The sequence below is a fragment of the Melitaea cinxia genome, chromosome 11 (assembly GCF_905220565.1).
Source record: "Melitaea cinxia chromosome 11, ilMelCinx1.1, whole genome shotgun sequence".
Classification (NCBI taxonomy): domain Eukaryota; kingdom Metazoa; phylum Arthropoda; class Insecta; order Lepidoptera; family Nymphalidae; genus Melitaea; species Melitaea cinxia.
In genome coordinates, this window is record NC_059404.1 from 8,259,005 (window position 1) to 8,281,566 (window position 22,562).

Here is a 22,562-nt window from a genome sequence, read left to right on the forward strand (position 1 = left end):
GTAATATTCTTCATAAGAAATATACTTACTGTTCCTATATACTTAATTGATTTAATTTTCATTTTGATAAGCACATGGCACGTGACAATGACGATAATTCATTTATTTATCATTTGGAAAATTTTAGACTTGGTACATTTTGAAATATTAATGTCACTAATAAACTAGAAACCACAAACATACATTTATTCTGTAATATAATGTATGAGTATATGCTTTATAACTTCTTGATAATTATTTTGTCACATAATTTGCATTAAAAAAAATTGAAATACCTACGTTCCTGACATTTTAATAAGTAATCCTATTATATATTGTTATATTTATTAAACGGTTTTATTTAGCTCACCCCGTTTGTTTTATTTTTTATTATTTATTCTTGGGTCAAATTTAGTAATTCAAATTTCACCCTCTTCCTGTCAACCGATTAATCTGAAATTTTGTATACACTTTGGATTTTGGTGACAATACAATTATGTTTATTCATTATCATTATAAATTCAAGATGGCCGCCGCTACAAAATGGCGGATAATTTATGTTTTATTAATCCTATCAATATGGGTATCAAATGAAAGGGCTCAACAAGCAGAATACAATATACTATAAAAAATTGAAATCCAAGATGGCGGCCGCTACAAAATGGCGGATAACGTAGGTTTTATCAATCCCATCAATATGGATATCAAATGAAAGGGCTCAACAAGCAGAATACAATATACTATAAAAAATTGAAATACAAGATGGCGGCCGCTACAAAATGGCGGATAACGTAGGTTTTATCGATCCCATCAATATGGGTATCAAATGAAAGTGCTCAACCAGTATAATCAATGTACTATATAAAATTAAAATCCAAGATGGCGGCCTCTACAAAATGGCGGATAACTTAGGTTTTATCAATCCCATCAACATGGGTATCAAATGAAAGGTCTCAACAAGTAGAATACAATTTACTATGCAAAATTGAAATCTAAGCTGGCCGCCGCTACCAAATGTCTGATAACATTTTTTTATCAATCCCACCAATATGGGTATCAAATAAAAGGGCTTGACAAGAAGAATACAGTGCACTATACAACCTCAATATTTAAGATGGGCCTTGCAATAATGAAGCACTAAATGAATTAAACAGAATGCGAAATAAAACTAAAAACTAGAAAATAAAAATAGGTAAAAAAACTTTTTAAGTTAAACGGTTTTATGTTAAACATACATTGCAATGTTTAAGATAAATGTACTAAAAACCAAAAAATAATAAAATAGATACAGTCGTGGGAATTATAAACATATGCATAGACTAGACTAAAATAAAACCGTGGGGCACGTCAATTGTCTACAAATTATCGACTTAATGTGCGATAGAAGAATCGTTTAATTCGTCGTTAAAATAGGCAGTTGGCCCGCAGACGTGTGGTAGGGCACAGCGGGAATTTCCTGCTCAAAATATGGAGCAGCCCGACTGGGGAAGTACCTCGACCTTACAGAAGACCACAGCTAAATAATACTGTTTTCAAGCAGTATCGTGTTCCTGTTGGTGAGTAAGGTGACCAGAGCTCCTGGGGGGATTGGGGTTTGGGTCGGCAACGCGCTTGCGATGCTTCTGGTGTTGCAGGCGTCTATAAGCTACGGTAATCGCTTACCATCAGGTGAGCCGTATGCTTGTTTGCCGACCTAGTGACATAAAAAAAAAAAAAAAAAAAGACGGTGAGGAAATTACTTACTATTTTCTTGCTCATGGAAATTCCAATAGTTATACACTCCATGTAAATAAAAGAGATGTTTTAACTAGTTTATCGTTGGACATTCACACTGCTGGCTGGCGAGGAATCGTTTCACTGCTCGTAGTTTGTCTTTAATCGACAAAACATATGATAAAAGTACTACTCGCTCACCACTATGAAACCCTAAAACTCGCTTATAATCGAGCTTGCTAGCTTGTTTCCACATTCTAGCCCTACTTATCACACGTCCATCTTTGTCGGTTGAACAACTGCCTAATTATAGTGTAACATTACAAAACAAACATTTTAATCAACGATTGTAGACAATTGACGTGCCCCACGGTTTTATTTTAGTCTAGTCTATGCATATGTTTATAATTCCCACGACTGTATCTATTTTATTATTTTTTGGTTTTTAGTACATTTATTTTAAACATTGCAATGTATGTTTAACATAAAACCGTTTAACTTAAAAAGTTTTTTACCTATTTTTATTTAGTATTCGTATTGGATATAACGCTATCCGTACAAGCGACAGTAAGGGGGTATAGCGAAGATTCTAAAATGTGTCATGTTGTGAGCTAGAGATTATAATTTAAGATTTAAAAATGTTGTGAGCTTGATCTTAATAATTTAAGATTTAAAAATTTACATTAAAAGCACTACATGATTAAAATTCTAAATTTGACAAAAACATTTCGTAAGTATATATACTACTAAGTATAAAACAATAACAATGGAATTGACAAGTATGGATTACTTAGGTTTGTTCTTAATTAGGTAATCCAGTTTTAATATTACATATATAGAGAAGCCATTTAAAGGAGAAAAAAGCAATCGAGTAGGTTACATAACTTGTATAAAGTATGATATACGTAGGTAACAGAACAAAGAAAACGCTGTCTCTGCTGTATTCTCCGTAAACACATATTGATGTTCACCGGCACGAGGCGAACTAAAGACGAGACGTCGAGGATCCTCCGTATTTATAGTTCTCAAGAAACAGAATAGACTAAAAAACAGCGCTTGTTTTATCATCTAGTTATCATATTTGAAGGATTTTTATAATGCAATATGCAGCATTCATTATTTAAGTTAAAGTAGTGAAAATGATACGCTTAAGTAATGAAAAATGAAAATTGCAGTCGGCTTTTTAATATTTATTATAGGGGAGTAGAAAACTTTTTTCCTAATTCAAAAAATAAATAAATAAAAAAAAACTAATTTATGACAAAAAAAATTAATTGGCTAAAAGCACGATACAAGCTCACGCTCACGTTTCATTGCCTATAAAATAATGCCGGAAAATTGGCATAAACCCGCTTTAAGTCCACATTCTTAAATTATAGCCCTCTTCTTTGTACCAACATAAAAATAAAAAAATACCTAGATGATAAAGAATAAGGTTGATTGAAATTGGTATGATTCATTTTATAAATGTAAAGAAAATTTATCATCATCATCATCATCATCATTACAGCCTATACAGTCCACTGCTGGACATAGGCCTCCACAAGTTTACGTCAAAAGTAATACGTGAACTCATGTGTTTTGCCCATAGTCACCACGCTGGGCAGGCGGGTTGGTGACCGCAGTACTAAAGAAAATTTATACAACACGTTAACATGATTGTGACGTAACAAATATTTACTTGCGACAAGTTATTAATCACTTCATTGTACAAGTTTGTGTTCAAGACAATATATTGTTTGAACTAATATCATTAAACTACTTTACTTGTACGAAACATTTTTATGTTTACTTTTCGTATTCGCTTTCGATAAAATTGAACCTTTTTAAAAACTTAAATAATAATTTTTTTTGTGTGTTTTATACGGTCTGTATTGATTTATAGTAGTTGTTATAATGTTATTACGGAGAACAATTGATTATTTGACCGATGTATCCAATATCAGAGACAAAACTAATAAGACCGCTTTTTATGTTGATGTTCTACACAGAGATTATTTAATTATATAGAGACAATATTTAAAATAAAAGAAAAAAAAAATTCTTATCTTGTAGCTATAATTCTATTTGTATCGAATTCTTTCCTTGACTAACACGTCTCTTGTAACCGAGTTACTTACGCGAGCACTTACAGATACTAATCTAGATACAGCACGTAATAAAAACTTAGAATTTGATTCACCCGAGTGTATCTAGACGTAATGTAATGTAGTTTGGGTTTCACGGGTTGTTTGTGTCAGCTGAGCACTGATTCACGTCTAATAGTACAATCTTTAGCGATAATTTTAAGTATTAAATATTTAATTATCTTTTATAGTTTCAAGGAGATATCGCAAATAGGCGATCCATCATCGTGTGAAGATTATGACATAGAGTTTTATTGCTCTAGAATTTGCTGTTGTAAATATTATGGAGCAAATACAAAATAGCCAGATTAACCGGGTAAGCCATATGGCTAACGATAAGCACTGTGGTAACACGGAACGTAGCTATGCACATCGATATCACTTTCCTTGAGGTATCATTATTGAAAAAAAAAAAACAAAAGCACAGAAATACAAGAAAAAAAAAATTGAAAAAAAAAATCCTAGCTTTTGTACCAATTGTAATAATCAATAACCTAGACTTTGAATGACTGCACTCATAAAATAATTCTGGAATTTATCACAGTATGATAGAATGATTAATTTAGCCGCTTACTAATTGTGGCATATTATGCAGTAGATATTAATAGAGGTTTGTTTATTCAAGAATATTAAAATTAGCTGCTGCGTTCGTATTAGCAATCCTACATACTTAGTGTAAAAGTGTTGACAAATCTAAGGTCAATCAATCCTAGGTGTTCGACTTCTAACTTCGTTGCTTCAAATGGGGGATTCTGTAGGCATAATAGATCGCGTTTCGTAAGAAAAAAATTCATTGTCCATTTTTAAATGTGACTTAATTGTTTAAATAGACGAGCTTACTATAATTTATAATAAAAACATTCTATGAGAAAAATAATTCGTTTCCGGTTCCGGTTCTTTACTTCTATGCGGCATCGGCAGTTAGTACTTATATTTCACTTTATAGACGATTTTTAGGGCTAAGAAAAATTCTATTGGATGGTTACGCGGAAGTACGTTGCCAGGATGATTCTCATATTAAGACAAAGTCAAATTTGAAAAGAGGCGCTATCATGCCATAACGCAAGGGTTCAGCTTACAAAGCAAGATTGCGGGAACAATGGAAACATCGACTCATCAATTTGATTGTATTTCAATTAAATTATTATATTATGTTTTAAAAGCAGTCTTGCATCAATCGTCTTGCATAAATTTAAAATTTTTAAAGCTTTCCGTTGGTCGCCGTAACATAACTGGGGATAGAATTTGAAAGAACGCAGCTCGGAGTCGAACAACTGTATAATTAGATATGATAAAATATATGCCGAGAAATTGTGAGCGTTACATATCTATCTATATTTTAAAGACGTTTACCTAAATTTAAAATATTGTTTATGAACTACAATCGAATTCTTTCAAAAAAAAAAAAAACAAAAAAAAAAAACAAAAATACTTTTAATACGAAATTTTTCGAACTTTCAGCAACATTAGCTTCCATCATTGTTTATCATAACCAGATGTATATTTGTAGTTGAATATTAAACAATATGTAAATTGTTAGTTTTTTGTATTATGTCAATATTACTTCACTTAATGAATGAATGTGAATGCGAATGAACGTAAATAAAATAAATAAAACAAGTTTATGTTCTCGTGACTTTTGACAAACAATAATATTTCTAAGTTTCCATATATTTTGACTGCAGTTGCAGCCCATAAGACCAAACGGAGTAATAAAATTTAGTATCTTTTTATGTAAATTGTAAATCAATCGTGCTTTATTTGAGAATTTAGTTACATAAGGCAGCCACGCGATCAAGTTGACCTTTCAGTAACGTGTGGTGAAATAGTATCATAATTTTATTGATTTGCTGTCTCGTGTGGGCCCTGGTACTAGAAGCGTAATTAAAGAAGCACGCAATGTATACTATTACAAATAGGTTACTTTACATTTTTAAGTATCTCGTTATTATAGCCGATTCTTAATAAGGAGATGGCTTAAATTAGTTAGTAAATTTCTTTGTTTAATTTTCAACTTTGTCTTGTAAATCTTTGTTAGAGTTATATTAATATGTTAGTGGTGATTACTTATGCTACTTTAATTTTGAATTCTTAATCTGTGTTACGTTTAAAGCTTTAGTTCAACTACAGTTAATATTGTAATTTGCCATGAAAATAAACAGATTGCAGTTTTCGATGTAGGTAACTATTTACAGCATTAGCTATAGACTTATAGAAGTATTCTCTATTTTAGTATTGCGGTGCGGTAGCCATATCTATGGATATTAAATGAATGTTACCATGGCTTGCCGCAATGTTGTTTCCATAAAGCAAAAAACCGAAATAATATCAATAACAATAGAAATAGAAGACGTAGTTTTTGTAAACAGTTCAATAAATTCGAAATAATTTTGAATATACCCAAATCTATATAACTACTTATATAATTTGTGGCACCACAGAATCTTTAACCTGTAGTTAAGATTAGGTATTCAATCAATTATGTACATTATAAAAGAAAACTATGCACAGTAAAATTTAAAATTAGAAAATACCCTGCTCATGATTTTTTTTTGTAATTTTTTTCTACCCTTAATTTTTTTTAAATCGATTTTATTAAGTGTATTAGTAGTTCAGTATTAGGGTTGCAAACACTGCTGGCAATTTTTTTCCGTCAATACCGAGTTGACCTACTTGCTGAGTTCGTGACAACTTGTATCTCAGGGCATTGCTCGCTTCATTCACGTAGGTTGAAAAAAAAACCCTAGCAATTTTTCTCCAATGATATTTAGGAACATAGTATATGTATTTTAAAAAAAATCTGTATTTTCTTAAAATTTGTTACGTTATGGTTTTTTTAATAATTATGTTCTTTAAATTTATACATTTGGCGAAAAATGTAACACTTCTTTATGTGTATTCTCGGATTATGACTTAATAACTGTTTAAATGTTTACTCGTAGGTAGTACTTTTGTTTAGTGCGATTTTAGTTTAGCCCTGCAATACCAATATTATCAAATAATAGTATCATCCAAATGATAAAATCACAATCAGCTCCTTTAAATTGAAATAATATTTTTAATTAATGTTTTATTTATCAAGGCCCCGATTGAGCCTCGTAATCCAGGTGGCTCTAACGGCTCAGAATCGCCCGGTCAAAGTGTTCCAACGCGTCCATCGTTGACCAGAGCTGATTCACGATCTGCTTTCCCGCCGCAATCGCTAAGACCAGGTGGACCACAACTGCAACAAAGACCACAATTTCAACCAGGTGGACCTGTTAACTATCCACCGCAGCTAGGTCCACGCTCGGGGCATCCAGCTCAGAGAGGACCTGGTCCCGTAGGTCCTCCAGGTTCGCCCCAAATACGTAACCAATCTCCAGCACTACGACCTTTAAATCATCAACCAAATTCCACTAATCAAGGCTCCAGACCTGTGCTCTCTCCAACATCTGGGTTACCGCCACAACGACCACAAGTACCAAATAATCTACAATTTGGTCCTCGTCAACCTCCGCAATTTAGCAACGTTACTACTCCAGAAGGGTCTAGACCCCAATTGTCTTCACAAACAAACGGAATACAAAAGTCAGGCGTATTATCAAGCGTTCCTACTAACACTCAACTATCAAAACAGCCCTCGCAGGGCTCGTTAAAAAATATTGATACTTCTAACCTGCATCAAAACAAACCCGTCAACCTGGAGAACCAAAATCCATCAAATGAAAACCAAAATGCTACAAAACTTGATAGCAGCGATGAAATGCCGGGAGCGCCTAAAACTAGAAGCTATAGCATTGCAGCTGCCCCTGGCGCTCCAAGCCCCCTTAAAATAGACGATGATCGTAGGAAATCTATTAGTTCAGTGGGTGGAATAGGTGGAAGGTACGATGATTTGACTAGTCGTGGCCCTGGGCTTAGTTTAATTCAAGAAATGAGAGGGAGTAAGGACAACATCCGTGGTTCGAAGGAAAGTGTTAGATCTGAAGCATCCACTGAAAGTTCAAAAGATGTACCCGAACGCCCAGAGTCACGTCTTGCAGGATCTAAAATGACGGAATCATTTATAGGCTCTTTGACAAATTTGTCAAAAAAGAAACAAGATGATGACGACGACGTGATATCACAGAATAACTTGACAACAATGAAAACTGAGGGCTTGCAAAATAAAATTGATCTCTCAGATCGTTCACCATCTCTGACACGAAGTGATGAATCACCAGAACCAAAAAATGTTTCTCAGAGTTCAGTTTTATCAAATAAATCTCAAAGTACACTTCCAGAACCACAACGTCCAAAAACCCCTAAAGTTGAAATAAAACAAGAAATAAAGCCAGAAACAAAGGAAACAAAACCTAATGCAGTAGCAGCGAATAAGACAATTTCAAAATCTCCTGTATTAGAGTCAAAATCACCCACAGACATAAAACCTCCTGCCTCAACAAATAAAAAGTCAATGGAATTAAAAACTTCGATAACTCCGTCTGACTCCAGAAAATCGACACCCCGTAAAATAGTGTCTGCACCAAGTACTAGACAAAAAGGTAATTAATAAATATAGGTTTTAATAACAATATCATCGTTTGATTGATGAAACCATGTTTTTTACGTTGTGTTGAGATGAACCAAAATGCAACATTAAATGTAGTAAGAAATATAAACAATATTCGAATGTCATTTTTCAGATGGGGATAACGACAGTGGCGTCGATGAATCTACGCAAGGAAATGTGAGTCTCTATCATTTCAGACACAAATACTTTAAACATGGCCATGTTAATACAGTCAATTGCGCGGTTAAATTTGAATTGAACAAATGATAGTAACTGTAAATACTGAAATAAATAAAACAAATAAAATGTTATGTACGTTGCGTTAAATAACCTCGAACTGCCGATACTATTATCGTGTCGAACACTTCATCAACTAATACCTGCGTTCCTTCAAATGGGCGGTTCTGTAGGTGTAACATATCACCTTCCGCGTGAAAAAAATAATTCCTAGCCAAATTTTAAATTTGACATTGTTTAAATAGACAAGCTGCATTGTTCTACTCGTTCCGCGTGATACCTTTCGTGAGCACGTAAGCATGGCTATAACTTAAAATGAAAAAAATTCTACGAGAAAAGGAATTAGTTTTCATATGCGATTCTTTAGTTGTATGCGGCAGTTAATATTAATATTTCACTTTGTCAACGTTTTTAGGGCTAAAAAAATAGTATTAAACGGTTATGCAAAAGTACTTACCAGAGAAGCTCGTATATTAAGACAAAATAAAATTTAAAAAAGGGCTAGTAATTTTATTTCACCTGTTTAACCATATAATCATTTGAACGAACGCAGCTAGGAGTCGAAAACTGTATGTACATATAAAGTAATTAAATTATAATTTTTGTTACTTTTTATATTTTAAAGGATCTCAATGGTTCCCCAAGCTCACCAACTAAGAAGCTACCTAGTAAATTACCAACAAAAGAAAAGTCAAGTAATAGCTTGAAACACAATTTGTCTCGATCATCAAGCAAGAGTGCTACAGCGAAAACACCTGAAACGCCACAACCAACTGAGAAAAAAAGTAATTTACAGAAAATTAATTTTAACAAAAATAAAACTCCTAACTTTAATACAAAAATGTACAATATTGATTCTCACTTTTTTTAGAAGTACCGATGAATAAAATTCAAGTTGGAAGCGCACCGTCACCAAATATAAAGGCGGTGAAATCAAAAATTGGCTCTTTAGACAATACGACATATAAGCCAGGTGGTGGAAAAGTGAAGATAGAAAACAGAAAGTTAGACTTTAACAACGTAACGCCTAAAATTGCTGCCAAAAACGAAGCTTACACTCCAAGCGGTGGCGCAAAGAAGGTAAGTACAATGTGAGAATTATTTTAAAAAGAAATTAGATGTCAGTCTAACTGCTGGACATATGCCTCCCCAACAACGGGCCGGAGGACGTCCCACACTGCGTTTGCTAAGACGCGGTCTCCACTCCAGGACCCGTCTGCTCCAACGGCCATCGGTCCTGCGACACAGATGACCAGTCCACTGCCACTTCAACTTGCTAATTCTGTGGGCTATGTCGGTTACTTTCGTTCTCTCGCGGATAGTCTCATTTCTAATCCTATCTTTGAGAGAAACCCCAAGCATAGCCCGCTCCATCGCACTTTGAGTGACTTTAAACTTGTGGACCAGTCCCTTCGTCAGTGCTCGGCTCCGTATGATAACAGGATGCATTGCTCAAAGATTTTTGTCTTCAAGCATTGCGGAATCTTCGAAGTGAAGACTCAAGGAAGCCTGCCAAACGCCGCCCAGTCCAACTGAATCCCCCTCTCGGCCTCCTTCTCGAAGTTGTTGCGGCCTAGTTGGATAGTATGGCCTAGGCAAATATAATTCTGAAGAACTTCGAGAAGGGTACCATCGACCGATACCGGTCTCGGTATGACTTGGTTGTTTTGTCCAAGTTCATACAGAGACTGACACGTCGGGAGGACTTGTTTGGGCCGGTCAGCATTTGGCCTAATTCATTCAACGTCTCCGCAAAGATGACTACTATACTATGGGCAAAAACCCCGGCAATAAACGGCATAAGTTAATTAGATATACAAGTATAGTCATTTCTTTTTTATATTTTGGGTCGTCAAATAAAGTTATTATGCTCAATTATTTTCAGATCACTACTACTAAACTTGAATGGAACGCAAAATCGAAAATTGGTTCTCTTCAAAACTCCTCGTATAAGCCTGGAGGAGGGGATAAGAAGATCGAAACCGTGAAACTGGATTTCAAGGAAAAGGCGAAGCCAAAGGTGGCGTCAACCGTCAACCTCACACACAAACCAGGCGGAGGGGCTGTAAAGGTAAAATAAGGAATAACTTATTAAGATTCAGAGTATGGCGTATTGTAGTATCGAGTTTGACTGAAATAACGATCATTTCCAAGTGTAAATTGAGAACAAAACAACAAGTTTGAGGCTACAGTGAGTATCAAACGCATAAGTATACAAAAAGAATTAATTATTCAGTATTCACGTAGAAACACGTAATTTCGCGTTGTTATTGATAAAATACTGTAGACTTGATATAGAGCATAATCTGCACTATCATTATTATTAATGTTACGTTAGGTGAATTTAATTGAAATGTAATAAACGCTTAATGATTCTTCTTCGTAGACTAATACAAGTGCCGGAACGAAACCGGTGAGTAATTTATGCCATTTTTTATGCTTTATTCACAAAAACGCCGCTTCTCGTAGGTACGTTTCAAAAATGTAAATATTAAGCGCTTTTTTCATGTAAATTGTTAGGAAATACCAGTTAATATTTTACAAGGAGGATACAAATATGTACAATGATAAATGAATGTAGATTCAATATGTTACATTGATATTTCTAGTTTGTAAAATGGGCATTACCGAGATGGAGAGCGTCGAATAAACCACGTCATTTTTATCGTAAGCCTCGCAGAAAGGTTAGTTTCGTGCTTTTGGACATTCATAGAAGACAATGTTTGTTGAATAATAATTTTAAGACAGGTCTTGACTGACGTCTTTAGGACGATTTTGTGGCTGAATCTCACGCTCAGAAATGTTTTGAGGAAAAATTTGTTTTCACTGGTCAATAGATGTTCTTTTATGCGAATGGGAATGTTTTCTGCGATAATACTCACATGGATGTATAGAATTTAAGCTTTCCAAAACGTCGAAAAGCTTATTATAATTATTAAGTTAAAATATAGGTACTTATCAGGACAATGTACCAAGAGTCCTATAAAAAATGTGCTTCTCACTTTCACGCTAAGTGACCGCATTGTTCTACTGTAATTTTATTTAATTAATCATATTAATTTACAAAATGTTATATTATTTTACGTTATATACATATGTATGCAAGATACATGTCGCAATTACAATTGTTTTAAAATTATGAATGTTATGTATGAGAGCACTGATTTTATAATGCCTTTTATTTTAAGATCGTTTGTTATGATCGTTCACTTTAAATGAAACTACATGTTTATAAAGCTTTTGTACGTGATCGACGCCGACACAATAATTATTTACGTATTTTATACAAATATTATACTTATTATTATGTAGTATATATTGCACATTAACTTTTTACACAGATTGAAAATCAAAAATTGGAATTCAAAGCACAAAGCAAAGTGGGTTCCCTCGACAACGTAAAACATAAACCAGGAGGTGGTGACATTAAAATATTTGACGACAAGGATTATATAAAACAGATCGGCGGACACTCACCGCTTCCCAACAGCCACGGCCAGTCACGGCAGGAGGTGAGGCGTTCACTTGGGACTGGAGAATATTATTTCGTCCGCTTCTTGTTTTTTGTTTTGTTCCTTCCATTTAGTTTCGGTGGAGGCTTACCGTCATACATCACTTTCGTTTTATAATTTCACAACATTTTCACTTTTTGTTTCAGCCAGAGTATTTATACTCATTTTACTGAATAAGATCTTTGGGTCAAAGGTATTTTCGACATTAATGAATAACGTGTGTCATACTAGTTTTTACATTTGTCTACTAACGTTATTTATTTCGTTATTAATTTTTTTGTTACTTTGTAATTTTTCGTATTTGTTTTTTTTTTTATTACACAATAATTTGATTTTGTGAGAATATTTATTTATATTACGATACTTTTCAGGTTTTAATGTATTTTATGCTTTGTCACAGAGTCCAATTCCGCCGTCTGCCGCCGCGACAGCACAGCTTTCAAAAGCAGACGAGAATTTAAATCAACACCCGTGTTAAGAACATCGATAGACTTAAGATTTTTCGATATAAGATATTAACTGAAAGTCCAACCATTTAATAATAATAATATTATTCACCTTGTTAATTGATTATCATTAATGTACCTACTCAGTTTAGTGATTATTGTGCGATCTGCGATTCAATCCTTAGTAGAAATTGTTTTGGTTATTATTAAATAAAGAGTCAAATTTTTATCAAGTCATTTAGATATTTTCATGTAGTTTTTAATTAAATATTTTCTATGTTATCTGCGCTATTCACCACATATGTAGGTCGATTCCTTACATATGTTGATGTAGTAGTGATTGCTAAATAAGATGTCTGTTTAATATGCAATAGAAAGATAGATGAGTGCCAATCAGTAATAGCATAATGTTATTGAATTAAACTATGCACGTTTTAGAATCATTGTCATACAGCCTATATGTCATAATCGTGTGTTATATATATCGTTACCTGTATGAAAATTTAAACGATCCTTTTCATGTTTTATTTATCAGTATAAAATAAGAATAATACGGAAACTTGGTAAAATATTTTATATAGAGACTATTTGTTGAAATATAATGAAGCTTATTTTAGCTCTTTATATTAAAGTTATTGATTTATTTGCCTAGTGGGTATTTTGTAGTGTTGTATGCACGGAAGGAGTAGGTATATTTTGGAGTGTTTGCAGAAATTCAGTAAAATTCTCGGCTCAGCAAAAAGCACCTTTTACTTTTCAGATTCAATTGTACTCTGACATTCTTTTTTCTTCATTAAAAAACTCTTCGCAAAAAATTTTAACGGTGTATTAAAATACAATTTAAAAGTAATGTTGAGGCGAGGATTGGACGTGTTTGCGATTGACTGAACAAAATTATTCTTAGAATATTTAATATGTGACTTCTGACTTACGGACTAATTAGATTTAGATAGCCGTAATAATCTGTGCTGCTGCTTTAGTCACATTTATTTGCATTGACACCGTATCATCAAGGTAGAATGCTGCATTTGATTGTTTTAAGTTTTTTGATACATATATCTATAATGTTTTATATATTTAGGTCCAGTCGATTTCTTAAGATTGAAATAATTGTATCCATTTACTTGTTTAGAATTTTTATGTAATAAATTAAGACTTGGATATTCCTTTTTTAATATTTATATATAACTATACCTTACGGATATTGTAGTAAACTATTATTCATATTTATAACAGTAAATCATAACTTTGTGGATTAAAAAGTTATAATAAATTGATAAACCTAATTTTAATACAAGTTAACATCTCAAATCTTGTTTTATTTATTCTTGAGTTGATATAGTTTATAGATAAAGAACTATGTATTAATTTAGTTAAATCACATATCATATTAGTTATTACGAAGTATTTAATAGATCACACAATGCACAAGCACTGAAATTGTGGAACATACCTATAACTTTTCTTCGGTAAGTGTATTTCTTGATTTTTTATTGTTACTTTTATATGTTTGGATTTTAACAGGGTCTGTCCGTTATTAATGTACCGATTCCGCGCGGTTTCACCAGCGATGAGTTTGTATACTTGTTTGTTAAACTTTTTAGTATTTTCGACTACTATCTCCGCTCTATGATCTATATCGACATATGTAAATAATTATTTCCTTGATAAACAGACTGAAAATAATTTTTAAAATTGATTTCGTATATTCTTCTTAAATTAGCACTTTAAAATATGCTTCATTATATAAACATCGAATTTCGTTTCCATTGTTAACATGTCTTTAAATCATCACTTCAGCCTATCGCAGTCCACTCCTGGACATAGGCCTTCACAAGTTCACACCGAAAACGGCGTGAACTCGGGTGTTGCCGGGCGGGTTGGCGACCGCGGGACTGACTTTGTCGCACCGAAGACGCCGCTGCCCGTCTTCGGTGCGACAAATGTCTTTTAATATTGACTAGCCCGTTGGCGCAGTTTGTAGTGAGTGACCCTGCTTTCTGCTCCGAGGGTTGTGGGTTCGATTCCCACCCCGAGTCTGGGTGTAATATAAATATTTATTTATGTATTTATATATGTATTATTTATAAGTATGTTTATCGAAAAAAAATATGTAGCTATATACCAGTCGGCTGTTACCTATAACACAAGCATTAAGTTGCTTACTTTAGGAACAGACGACCATGTGTGTATTATGTAAATATTTATTTATTTATTTATAATATGCGATTGTATATCAACATTCTCCATTACCAATTCTGTGTCTCTGTGATGTGTGTTAATTAAAGTAGGTTCGTTGTATACAGGAAAACTATTACACGTCCACACAAGAGTGGCCGGATCGTCCGCTGGTCCGCAGTCGCTCGGCGCGCCTCCGCCGCGCGCCCCGCACGCCTCGCGCGCAGTCTCCGCGCAAGTGCGACGCCGCGGGCGAGACCCGCGTCGTGTCCGCGAGGGAAATACGCTCGGCCTGCTCCCGCCGGGCCTCGCTCACACAGCGTCCCGCGTTTTCTGTGTATTGAGCTATTTATTACGTATAGGTATTTGTCGTATTTAACTTCAAACTATGGTACATCGATATTTATTGTATAAAATATCTAAAGAAAAAAAAAGTTTGTGTGTCAGCTCCGACGCACGACTGGATTTTACTCCTTCAGATCGACTGTCTAAATAGGCACAAAAAAGGCTTTCTAGTCTAAGAAAAAAATTAATACCATATCAAATGGTAAATGAATGAATCAAATAATAGCCATATATCGCGATGGCGTTATTAGAAAACGTCATGGCGTTACGAGATACGTAACGACGTCATTAGTTCAGTAGATTTTACTCCTCATATTTTTTCATACCGGGAGCCTTATTTGAAAATCGATTCTTAAGGAGTAAGCTCCAAAAAAAAAAAAAAAAAAACTTTTGGAACAGAACATGGAAAATCCATCTTTATCTTATGCAAAATGCTGACATATTATTTGCTACTCGAAATTATATGAAACACTTTAAGAAAAAGAATCTTAATTTCTTTTTGGGAACATGAGAAATCCATATACATATATTTAAAATTAAATGCTAACACATTCATGCAGTTTTATCAAACAAATATAATTGGCTTATTATGCATTTTCATTTTGAGATACCTAAGTCCAATCACTTTCTGGGTTTCAGTAGAATTGTTTGAATTAAGGAAGTAAATGAGACTATGGAAATCATATTGCTCTGACTAACCTTAAAAAATAGGTCTCGTCTAAAATGTTTTGGAAACGATCTTGTTTAAAAGTTAGGGTTAACTAAATTTCATTTACGCAATTTTTAACAGATGATTATAATAATGTTTTAATTTTTACTTTTTGTTTGTTAGCCTTAATTTTCACAGCGATCTAATTCTACTTCTACAACTCACTATATTTTGTAGCAGAGATCGTGGTTTCGTGATGACACGATAATTTGACATTAGACAACACAAAAAAAATATATTCCTGTGACTTATTTTAAGTAAGATAAAAAAATCCATATGAGAAATTGTGCATATTTGTGTTCAAATATTTTATTCCTATTTGACTATGATTACAATTTGTTACATTTTTAACATAAAATTTTTTAAGCATCTATGTTTCTAGTAGAGGTTTGATTTAAAACTCATTTGAAGTAAATAGGTGAAATAAATTAGTAGTTAATAATTTGTCTTTTCACTGTTGCTATTTAGTATTTAGTTTTAGAATATTGGAAGAATATTTTAGGTGAAAAATCTTTATGACAATCTGGATTATGTAATTCAAAACAATTCGTTTGGTTTCGAAAATGATATGATTTTAAATAATTTCCGTAAAAAATCTCGCAAAATGGCGATCAATAGGCGTTTATTTAATAAAATTGTCACACAAAATTATCTTAATAAGCACTTAGTAGTCACGTCTAATCACGTCTAACTTAATTTAGTGGAAGCACTGGAAGTGCGTAGTTTTCACGAAAAAAACACTGGCATAAATAATTAAGCATTATAATGGATTTCATTTCAGATTTTAATAAATTTATCTATATCGATGTTGTAATGTGTGTTTTATTTCGTAATAAATTTTTCCCCTGATTAAAAAAAATATTTATTAATTAATTTATTTTATTTATTTAGCCCGTTAAACTGGGTGAGATTAATGTTTATGACTGTAATTGTAATGTAATTTGATTCGTTTGGCTATAGGATGCCTCTCAACTCAGTGTGCCTTTTGGCAAAGGCCTCTTCCAGTATTTTCCGTTGCTTCCTGTCTTGACGAACTTTCCTCTTTGGGTCCCGCAATAAGCTTATCGCAGTAAGCTCATCTTCCCAGCAAATTTGTTGTCGTCCTTGACATCTCTTGAATACCAATGTAAATGTGTATGTATTTTTTTCAGAATAGTTTAATTTTTGTTTTTTTTTTTTTTTACTTTCCTAGTTTGTCTCTATGGTATTTGGGACCATGTTTCGCAGCCATAGGCGATGCATGGAAGAATACAAGCATTGAATACTTTTCTTTTCTCTGCCACATTGTGGTCTTTAAATTTTACCATTTCCTTGAGAGACCAGTATTTTTTCCACCCATTAGCAATCCTCTTATTTATTTCCTTGGTCGTTTGGTCTTTATGACCAGGTCTTATGACCAGGCCCAAGTAGCAATATTAATCGACATGTTCTATTTGTTGTCCTTCAATTTCAGTGGGTCCCATTTCTGAGTTGGTCATCAGTTTCGTTTTTGTCATGTTAATTTTTAAGCCCACTTTAGAACTCTTAAGTATTTAGAGTTTGGATTATCTTCTACCAGTGGTATCTAAAATATTCGAGCGCATACTATACAGACGCTTAAATACTTGTCTGAAAAATAGTTTCTCATTTGTCAACAATATGGTGTTCGTTCAAAATCGAGCACTCTTACCGCCGCCATAGACTTAGTTACAGAAATAAGGTCACAAATCGATAAAAAAATTTTTGCTTTGGGGATCTTTATCGTCCTGAAGAAGGCTTTCGATACGGTAAGCCACAGTAAACTACTGTTGAAATAAGGGAATATTGGTATCACGGGCAAGGCTTTCAAAATCTTCGGATCATACTTACAAAACAGGTCGCAAGTTGTAAAAATAGATAATTTTACCAGTTCTATGAAAAGTGTTACGTGCGGAATTCCACAAGGCTCCATAGTTGGTCCCTTAATGTTCTTAATTTACATTAACAATATTATTAACATTAATCTAGTTGGAAAACTAACTCTATACGCGGATGACACATGTCTTTTTTATTACGGTAGCTCTATTCAGGATTTAATAAGCAAAGCTCAAAATGATCTTGATAGACTGAGAGAGTGGTTACAGTACAATTTGCTTACAATAAATATAAATAAAACTTCCTATATGATTTTTTGTGCAAAAAATAAACATATACCTAATTTCACACCCCTTACAATTGACACTAAGATCATACAATGCTCAGCAAAAGAAAAATATCTGGGCTTATGGATAGATGATAAGTTGACATGGAAGGGACACATAGAACATGTTAGAATCAAACTGCTACCTACACTGGGTGCATTGAGAAAGGTATCAAACTTCATTCCAAATAAAGTACGAATGACAATTTATAACACCTTAGTTAAATCCAACAGTGAATATTTAATAGGAGTGTGGGGATGTGCCACTAGGACAAATTTAATGCCATTACAAAGAATTCAAAATAAAATTATCAAGGTACTATTTCGCTATCCCTATTTCACATCAACCAATAAATTGTATCAGGAAACAAAATTGTTAAATATCACACAATTATACAGCTATTACACCTGCATACTGATCAAGAACATTATCAGCAATTCAATACACTCCAACATCCACGTTCGACCTTAACAAAAAAAATATCCATAAATTCAAAACGTAATCATCACAAATGGATTAATGATAAAATTAAAGATAAATGTAATGAAACTGATAAACTTTTTATTAGATGCCTAAAAGATCCCACCAATAGACTATTACGCCTAGAGTACAATAATCTTAGAAATAAAACACATAAATTAATTAATAAATCTCGAAATAATTACATATCTGATTTAATATTGTTAAACAAAAATGATCCAAGAAAAACATGGAAAGTACTAAATAGTTTAATGGGTAAAATAACTAAATCAATAGACGACATAATATTAAAAGCATTTAAAAAGTACACAATTGATGAAAATGTAATAGCTAAAAATTTTGCAAACGAATTTAAAAAATCAGTAAATGACATTGTACCACAATGCAATACTCCACTACTGGACAAAAAACACTATCTAATTAATGAAGACAAAACAATGCTATTTAAGAAAGCAAAGAGCAGAGATATATATAAAATTATTAAATCACTAAATCCAAGAAAAGCTCCCGGTATAGATAAAATACGCGCCCTCGACCTCATAGCAATAGGGGACAAGATTGTAAATTCAATAAAAAAACTAATTAACGTTAGCGTAATGCAAGGTATATATCCTTCAGAACTTAAAAGTGGACTGATTAGACCAATTTTCAAAAAAGGTAGTGCAGATCAATACTCTAATTATCGCCCTATAACTTTATTACCTATAATAAATAAAATAGTTGAAAAATATATTGCTGGACAAATTTATAATTTTTATGAAAGTAATAACATATTAACTAATACACAATTTGGATTTCGGCCTAAAAAAAGTACTTCGATTCTTCTCAGAGAATTTACTGACGCAATAAACTCTCACCTGGATAGGAAAAAACACGTGTTGCTTTTATTCATAGACTATAGTAAAGCTTTTGATACCTTAAAACATGATCAGTTAGCGGAGAGATTAGACGCCACTGGTATACGTGGACCTTTGTTGGAATGGTGTAAAGATTACCTTTCCAACAGAAGTTATAGCGTTAAAGTTGGCGATACCATAAGTGACGCTGTTAATGTTAATATTGGCACTGCTCAAGGATCGGTAATTGGCCCTCTTCATTATTTGACATACGTAAACGACGCAAAAAATGTTTTAAAATATTGCCAAATATACCAATACGCCGATGACACGTGTTTAATTAGTGGGGACAGAAATATAGAAATAGCTTTGCAAAACTTACAAACTGATTTCACAGCACTGAGCATGTGGTCTCATGATGCTGGGTTAGTTTTAAATGCTAATAAAACTAAGCTCATACACGTAAGGTCAGCCTACAACACTCGAGGCCTTAAAAATATTGAATTAATAGCGCACAATCACTCTTGTCTTCATAGAAGCCAGGGTAAACAATGTGCTGGCAGATGTGAGAGAATTGAGCAAGTCGGAAACGCTATGTATTTGGGGGTGGTTGTGGATGATAGACTCAATTGGGCTCCTCATATAGAGATGATATGTGATAGGTTACGAGCCTTATTATCCAAAATACGTGTACTTAAAAATAAAGTGTCGCTAAAGACCTTACGAAATCTCTATATTTCACTGGGAGATTCCATTATATCATATGGTATTACAAGTTATGGGCGAACCTATACAACATACCTTAGCAAAATTTGCGACTTACAAATTAGGCTGCTTAAACAAATAGTACCTAATAAGGTTAAAATTAAGTTCAAGGAAAACTATCGCGCCTTATTTGGCTAATGTGAAGTAATGCCGATATTTGAGAAGGTTGATTGTGCGCTATTGATCTATCAATTCCTTAACTCTCAGCGGTTTCTTATGCCTTTAGATGCTAAAATTGTCACAAGGAGGACCCATCAGAAAGATATGATCACGAACACTAAAACTTCGAATTGTTACGGCAGGCGAACGTGTAGCTATCTAATACCTAGAATTTATAATAAATTGCCAGTGAATTTTAGAAACACGCTAAGCGTAACAAACGTAAAATATACATTAAAACAATACTATACACAAAATATTAGGAATGAATTTGAATCATTATGATAATTATTACTTCTAGTTTGCCTTATTGTAAAATAGTAATATTTAATGTATCTCTTTATATATAAATATATACGATAAACAAAAAAAATAAAAAATAACATATTAAAAAAAACCATGTTACACAGCTATTTTATTTTTATTTTAAATTATATCGAATCAGTGAACAGACTGTATATGTTTATAATCCTGTCAGTGAGCGTGTTGTTCGCACGGTATTGAACATGTACCCGCATTTTGCGCACAAACATTATGCTTGCATCTCTCAAATGTTTTGTTAAACTACCCTATATACTGCATAATTGTTGTTTATTTATATTTTGATTTGTATTCCTGTACTTAATACTGAGAGCAACTTTGACTTATAGATTTTAGCACACACAAATATTTTTTAATATATTTTTTTTCTTATTGTGTTAAAATATAGAACTTCGAATGTAAATATGCCAAGACAAACCCAATAAGGGTTTAATGGCATTGTTACTATTAAAATAAAAATATGTATGTATATATAAACAAATAAATAAATAAATAAATAAATCAAAATTGATAAAAAAAATAACTAAACATAATTTAAGAAACAAAGATAAATTAATGCTCACTAGTGTACGTACAAAATATAGTAAGAAAACAGTATTGTTTGAGGGAGTGCAGCTATATAATAATTTACCAAATCATGTTCGAGATTCGGGTAGCATGAATATTTTTAAATCAAAACTAAAAGAACACGTATATACAATGTAATTGTAAATATTTCGATTAGTCGCTCCAGAGGTAAAAATTGTTACATCCTATAGAATATTGATTGTATCTCATTATAAGTGAACGTTATGTTTTTATGAGAAATAAATTCTTTAAACCTATCTTATCGAGTGCTTTTGAATTTTCTTCTAGTAGAACCAGATTGTCCGCATATCTTAATTGGCTTAGTTTTCTTCCATCTATGTTGAGGCCTAGATGTTCTCAGTCAAAGTTACTAAAACTGCTGAAAACAACTTTGGGTAATATTAAAAGAAGAAAAATTATATTTATATCTTAAAAGTGCCTTACCGCTTACTAATTTGGAAATCTCCGATATAATAGGATTATTATACCACACTTTTATGGAATTACCTACCTATTTAATTTTTTCCCATTTATTCTTACTATTGAATGAAAATGACAAGTCTTACTCATAAAGACTGTGTATGTATGTATATTCCATCTATTTTATAGTCTTGTATGTACATAATACACCTATCCAAAGGCTCAAAGAGGACATATGACTTAAATAATTGTGTTTGCTCGCAAACGAAAAAAAACCGACTTCAATTACATCGACGAGTAATACAACGTAGATCGACGAAAAAATAGTCAAGTAACAACGCATTATCAAAGATTACTCAAAAAGTAGTTATCAGATCTCGATGAAATTTAAATGTGACCACATAATAAACACCGGCTTTCGATTAAATTAAAAATCATTAAAATCGGTACACCTAATAAAAAGTTATTGCGGATTTTCAAGAAGTTTCCTCGATTTCTCTGGGATCCCATCATCAGATCCTGGTTTCCTTATCATGGTATTAAACTAGGGATATCTTCTTTCCAACAAAAAAAGAATTATCAAAATCGGTACACCTAGTAAAAAGTTATTGCGGATTTTCAAGAGTTTCCCTCGATTTCTCTAGGATCCCATCATCAGATCCTGGTTTCCTTATCATGGTACTAAACTTGAAATATCTCCTTTCCAACAAAAAAAGAATTATAAAAATCGGAACATCCAGTAGAAAGTTATGCGGTATAATACAACGTAGGTCGACGAAAAAAGCGTCAAGTAAAAACGCATTATTAGATATAGCTCGAAAAGTAGTTGTTAGATCTCAAATAAATTTAAATAGGACCAATTGGCACATACCACCTTTCGATTAAAAGAAAATTTGTCGAAATCGGTCCACACGGGCACAGTCGGATTGAGAACCTCCTCCTTTTTTGGAAGTCGGTTAAAAATTGAAATAGAGCAGCCCGACTGGGGAAGTACCTCGACCTTACAAAAGATCACAGCTGAATAAAACTGCTTTCAAAGCAGTGTTGTATTCCTGTGGTAAGGTGACCAGAGGTCC

At 33.0% G+C, this 22,562-nt stretch overlaps 1 protein-coding gene and 1 long non-coding RNA gene across 2 annotated transcripts; one reads left to right on the top strand and one right to left on the bottom strand.

Moving 5' to 3' along the window:
- Positions 1–438: 438 nt before the first annotated feature.
- Positions 439–21,430, bottom strand: LOC123657794. Its single transcript, XR_006743771.1, has 3 exons — positions 21,198–21,430; positions 17,797–17,800; positions 439–449 (listed from the first exon to the last, which is right to left on the bottom strand). It is a non-coding gene; the product is annotated as an uncharacterized LOC123657794 (long non-coding RNA).
- LOC123657788 (microtubule-associated protein tau) lies at positions 7,484–13,858 on the top strand. Its single transcript, XM_045593298.1, has 6 exons — positions 7,484–8,344; positions 8,486–8,529; positions 9,215–9,374; positions 9,461–9,669; positions 10,475–10,660; positions 12,502–13,858. The coding sequence occupies exons 1-6, from the start codon at positions 7,564–7,566 to the stop codon at positions 12,577–12,579; spliced, it is 1,458 nt and encodes a 485-aa protein (XP_045449254.1). The 5' UTR covers positions 7,484–7,563; the 3' UTR covers positions 12,580–13,858.
- Positions 21,431–22,562: the final 1,132 nt, after the last annotated feature.

What these genes read in the sequence shown, in the direction of transcription:
- LOC123657788 (XM_045593298.1), top strand. Translation starts at nt 7,564, where the DNA reads ATGCCGGGAGCGCCTAAAACTAGAAGCTATAGCATTGCAGCTGCCCCT. An exon ending in ACCAAGTACTAGACAAAAAG is followed by an intron (nt 8,345 to 8,485) that starts GTAATTAATAAA and finishes GTCATTTTTCAG; the next exon opens with ATGGGGATAACGACAGTGGC. An exon ending in ATGAATCTACGCAAGGAAAT is followed by an intron (nt 8,530 to 9,214) that starts GTGAGTCTCTAT and finishes TATATTTTAAAG; the next exon opens with GATCTCAATGGTTCCCCAAG.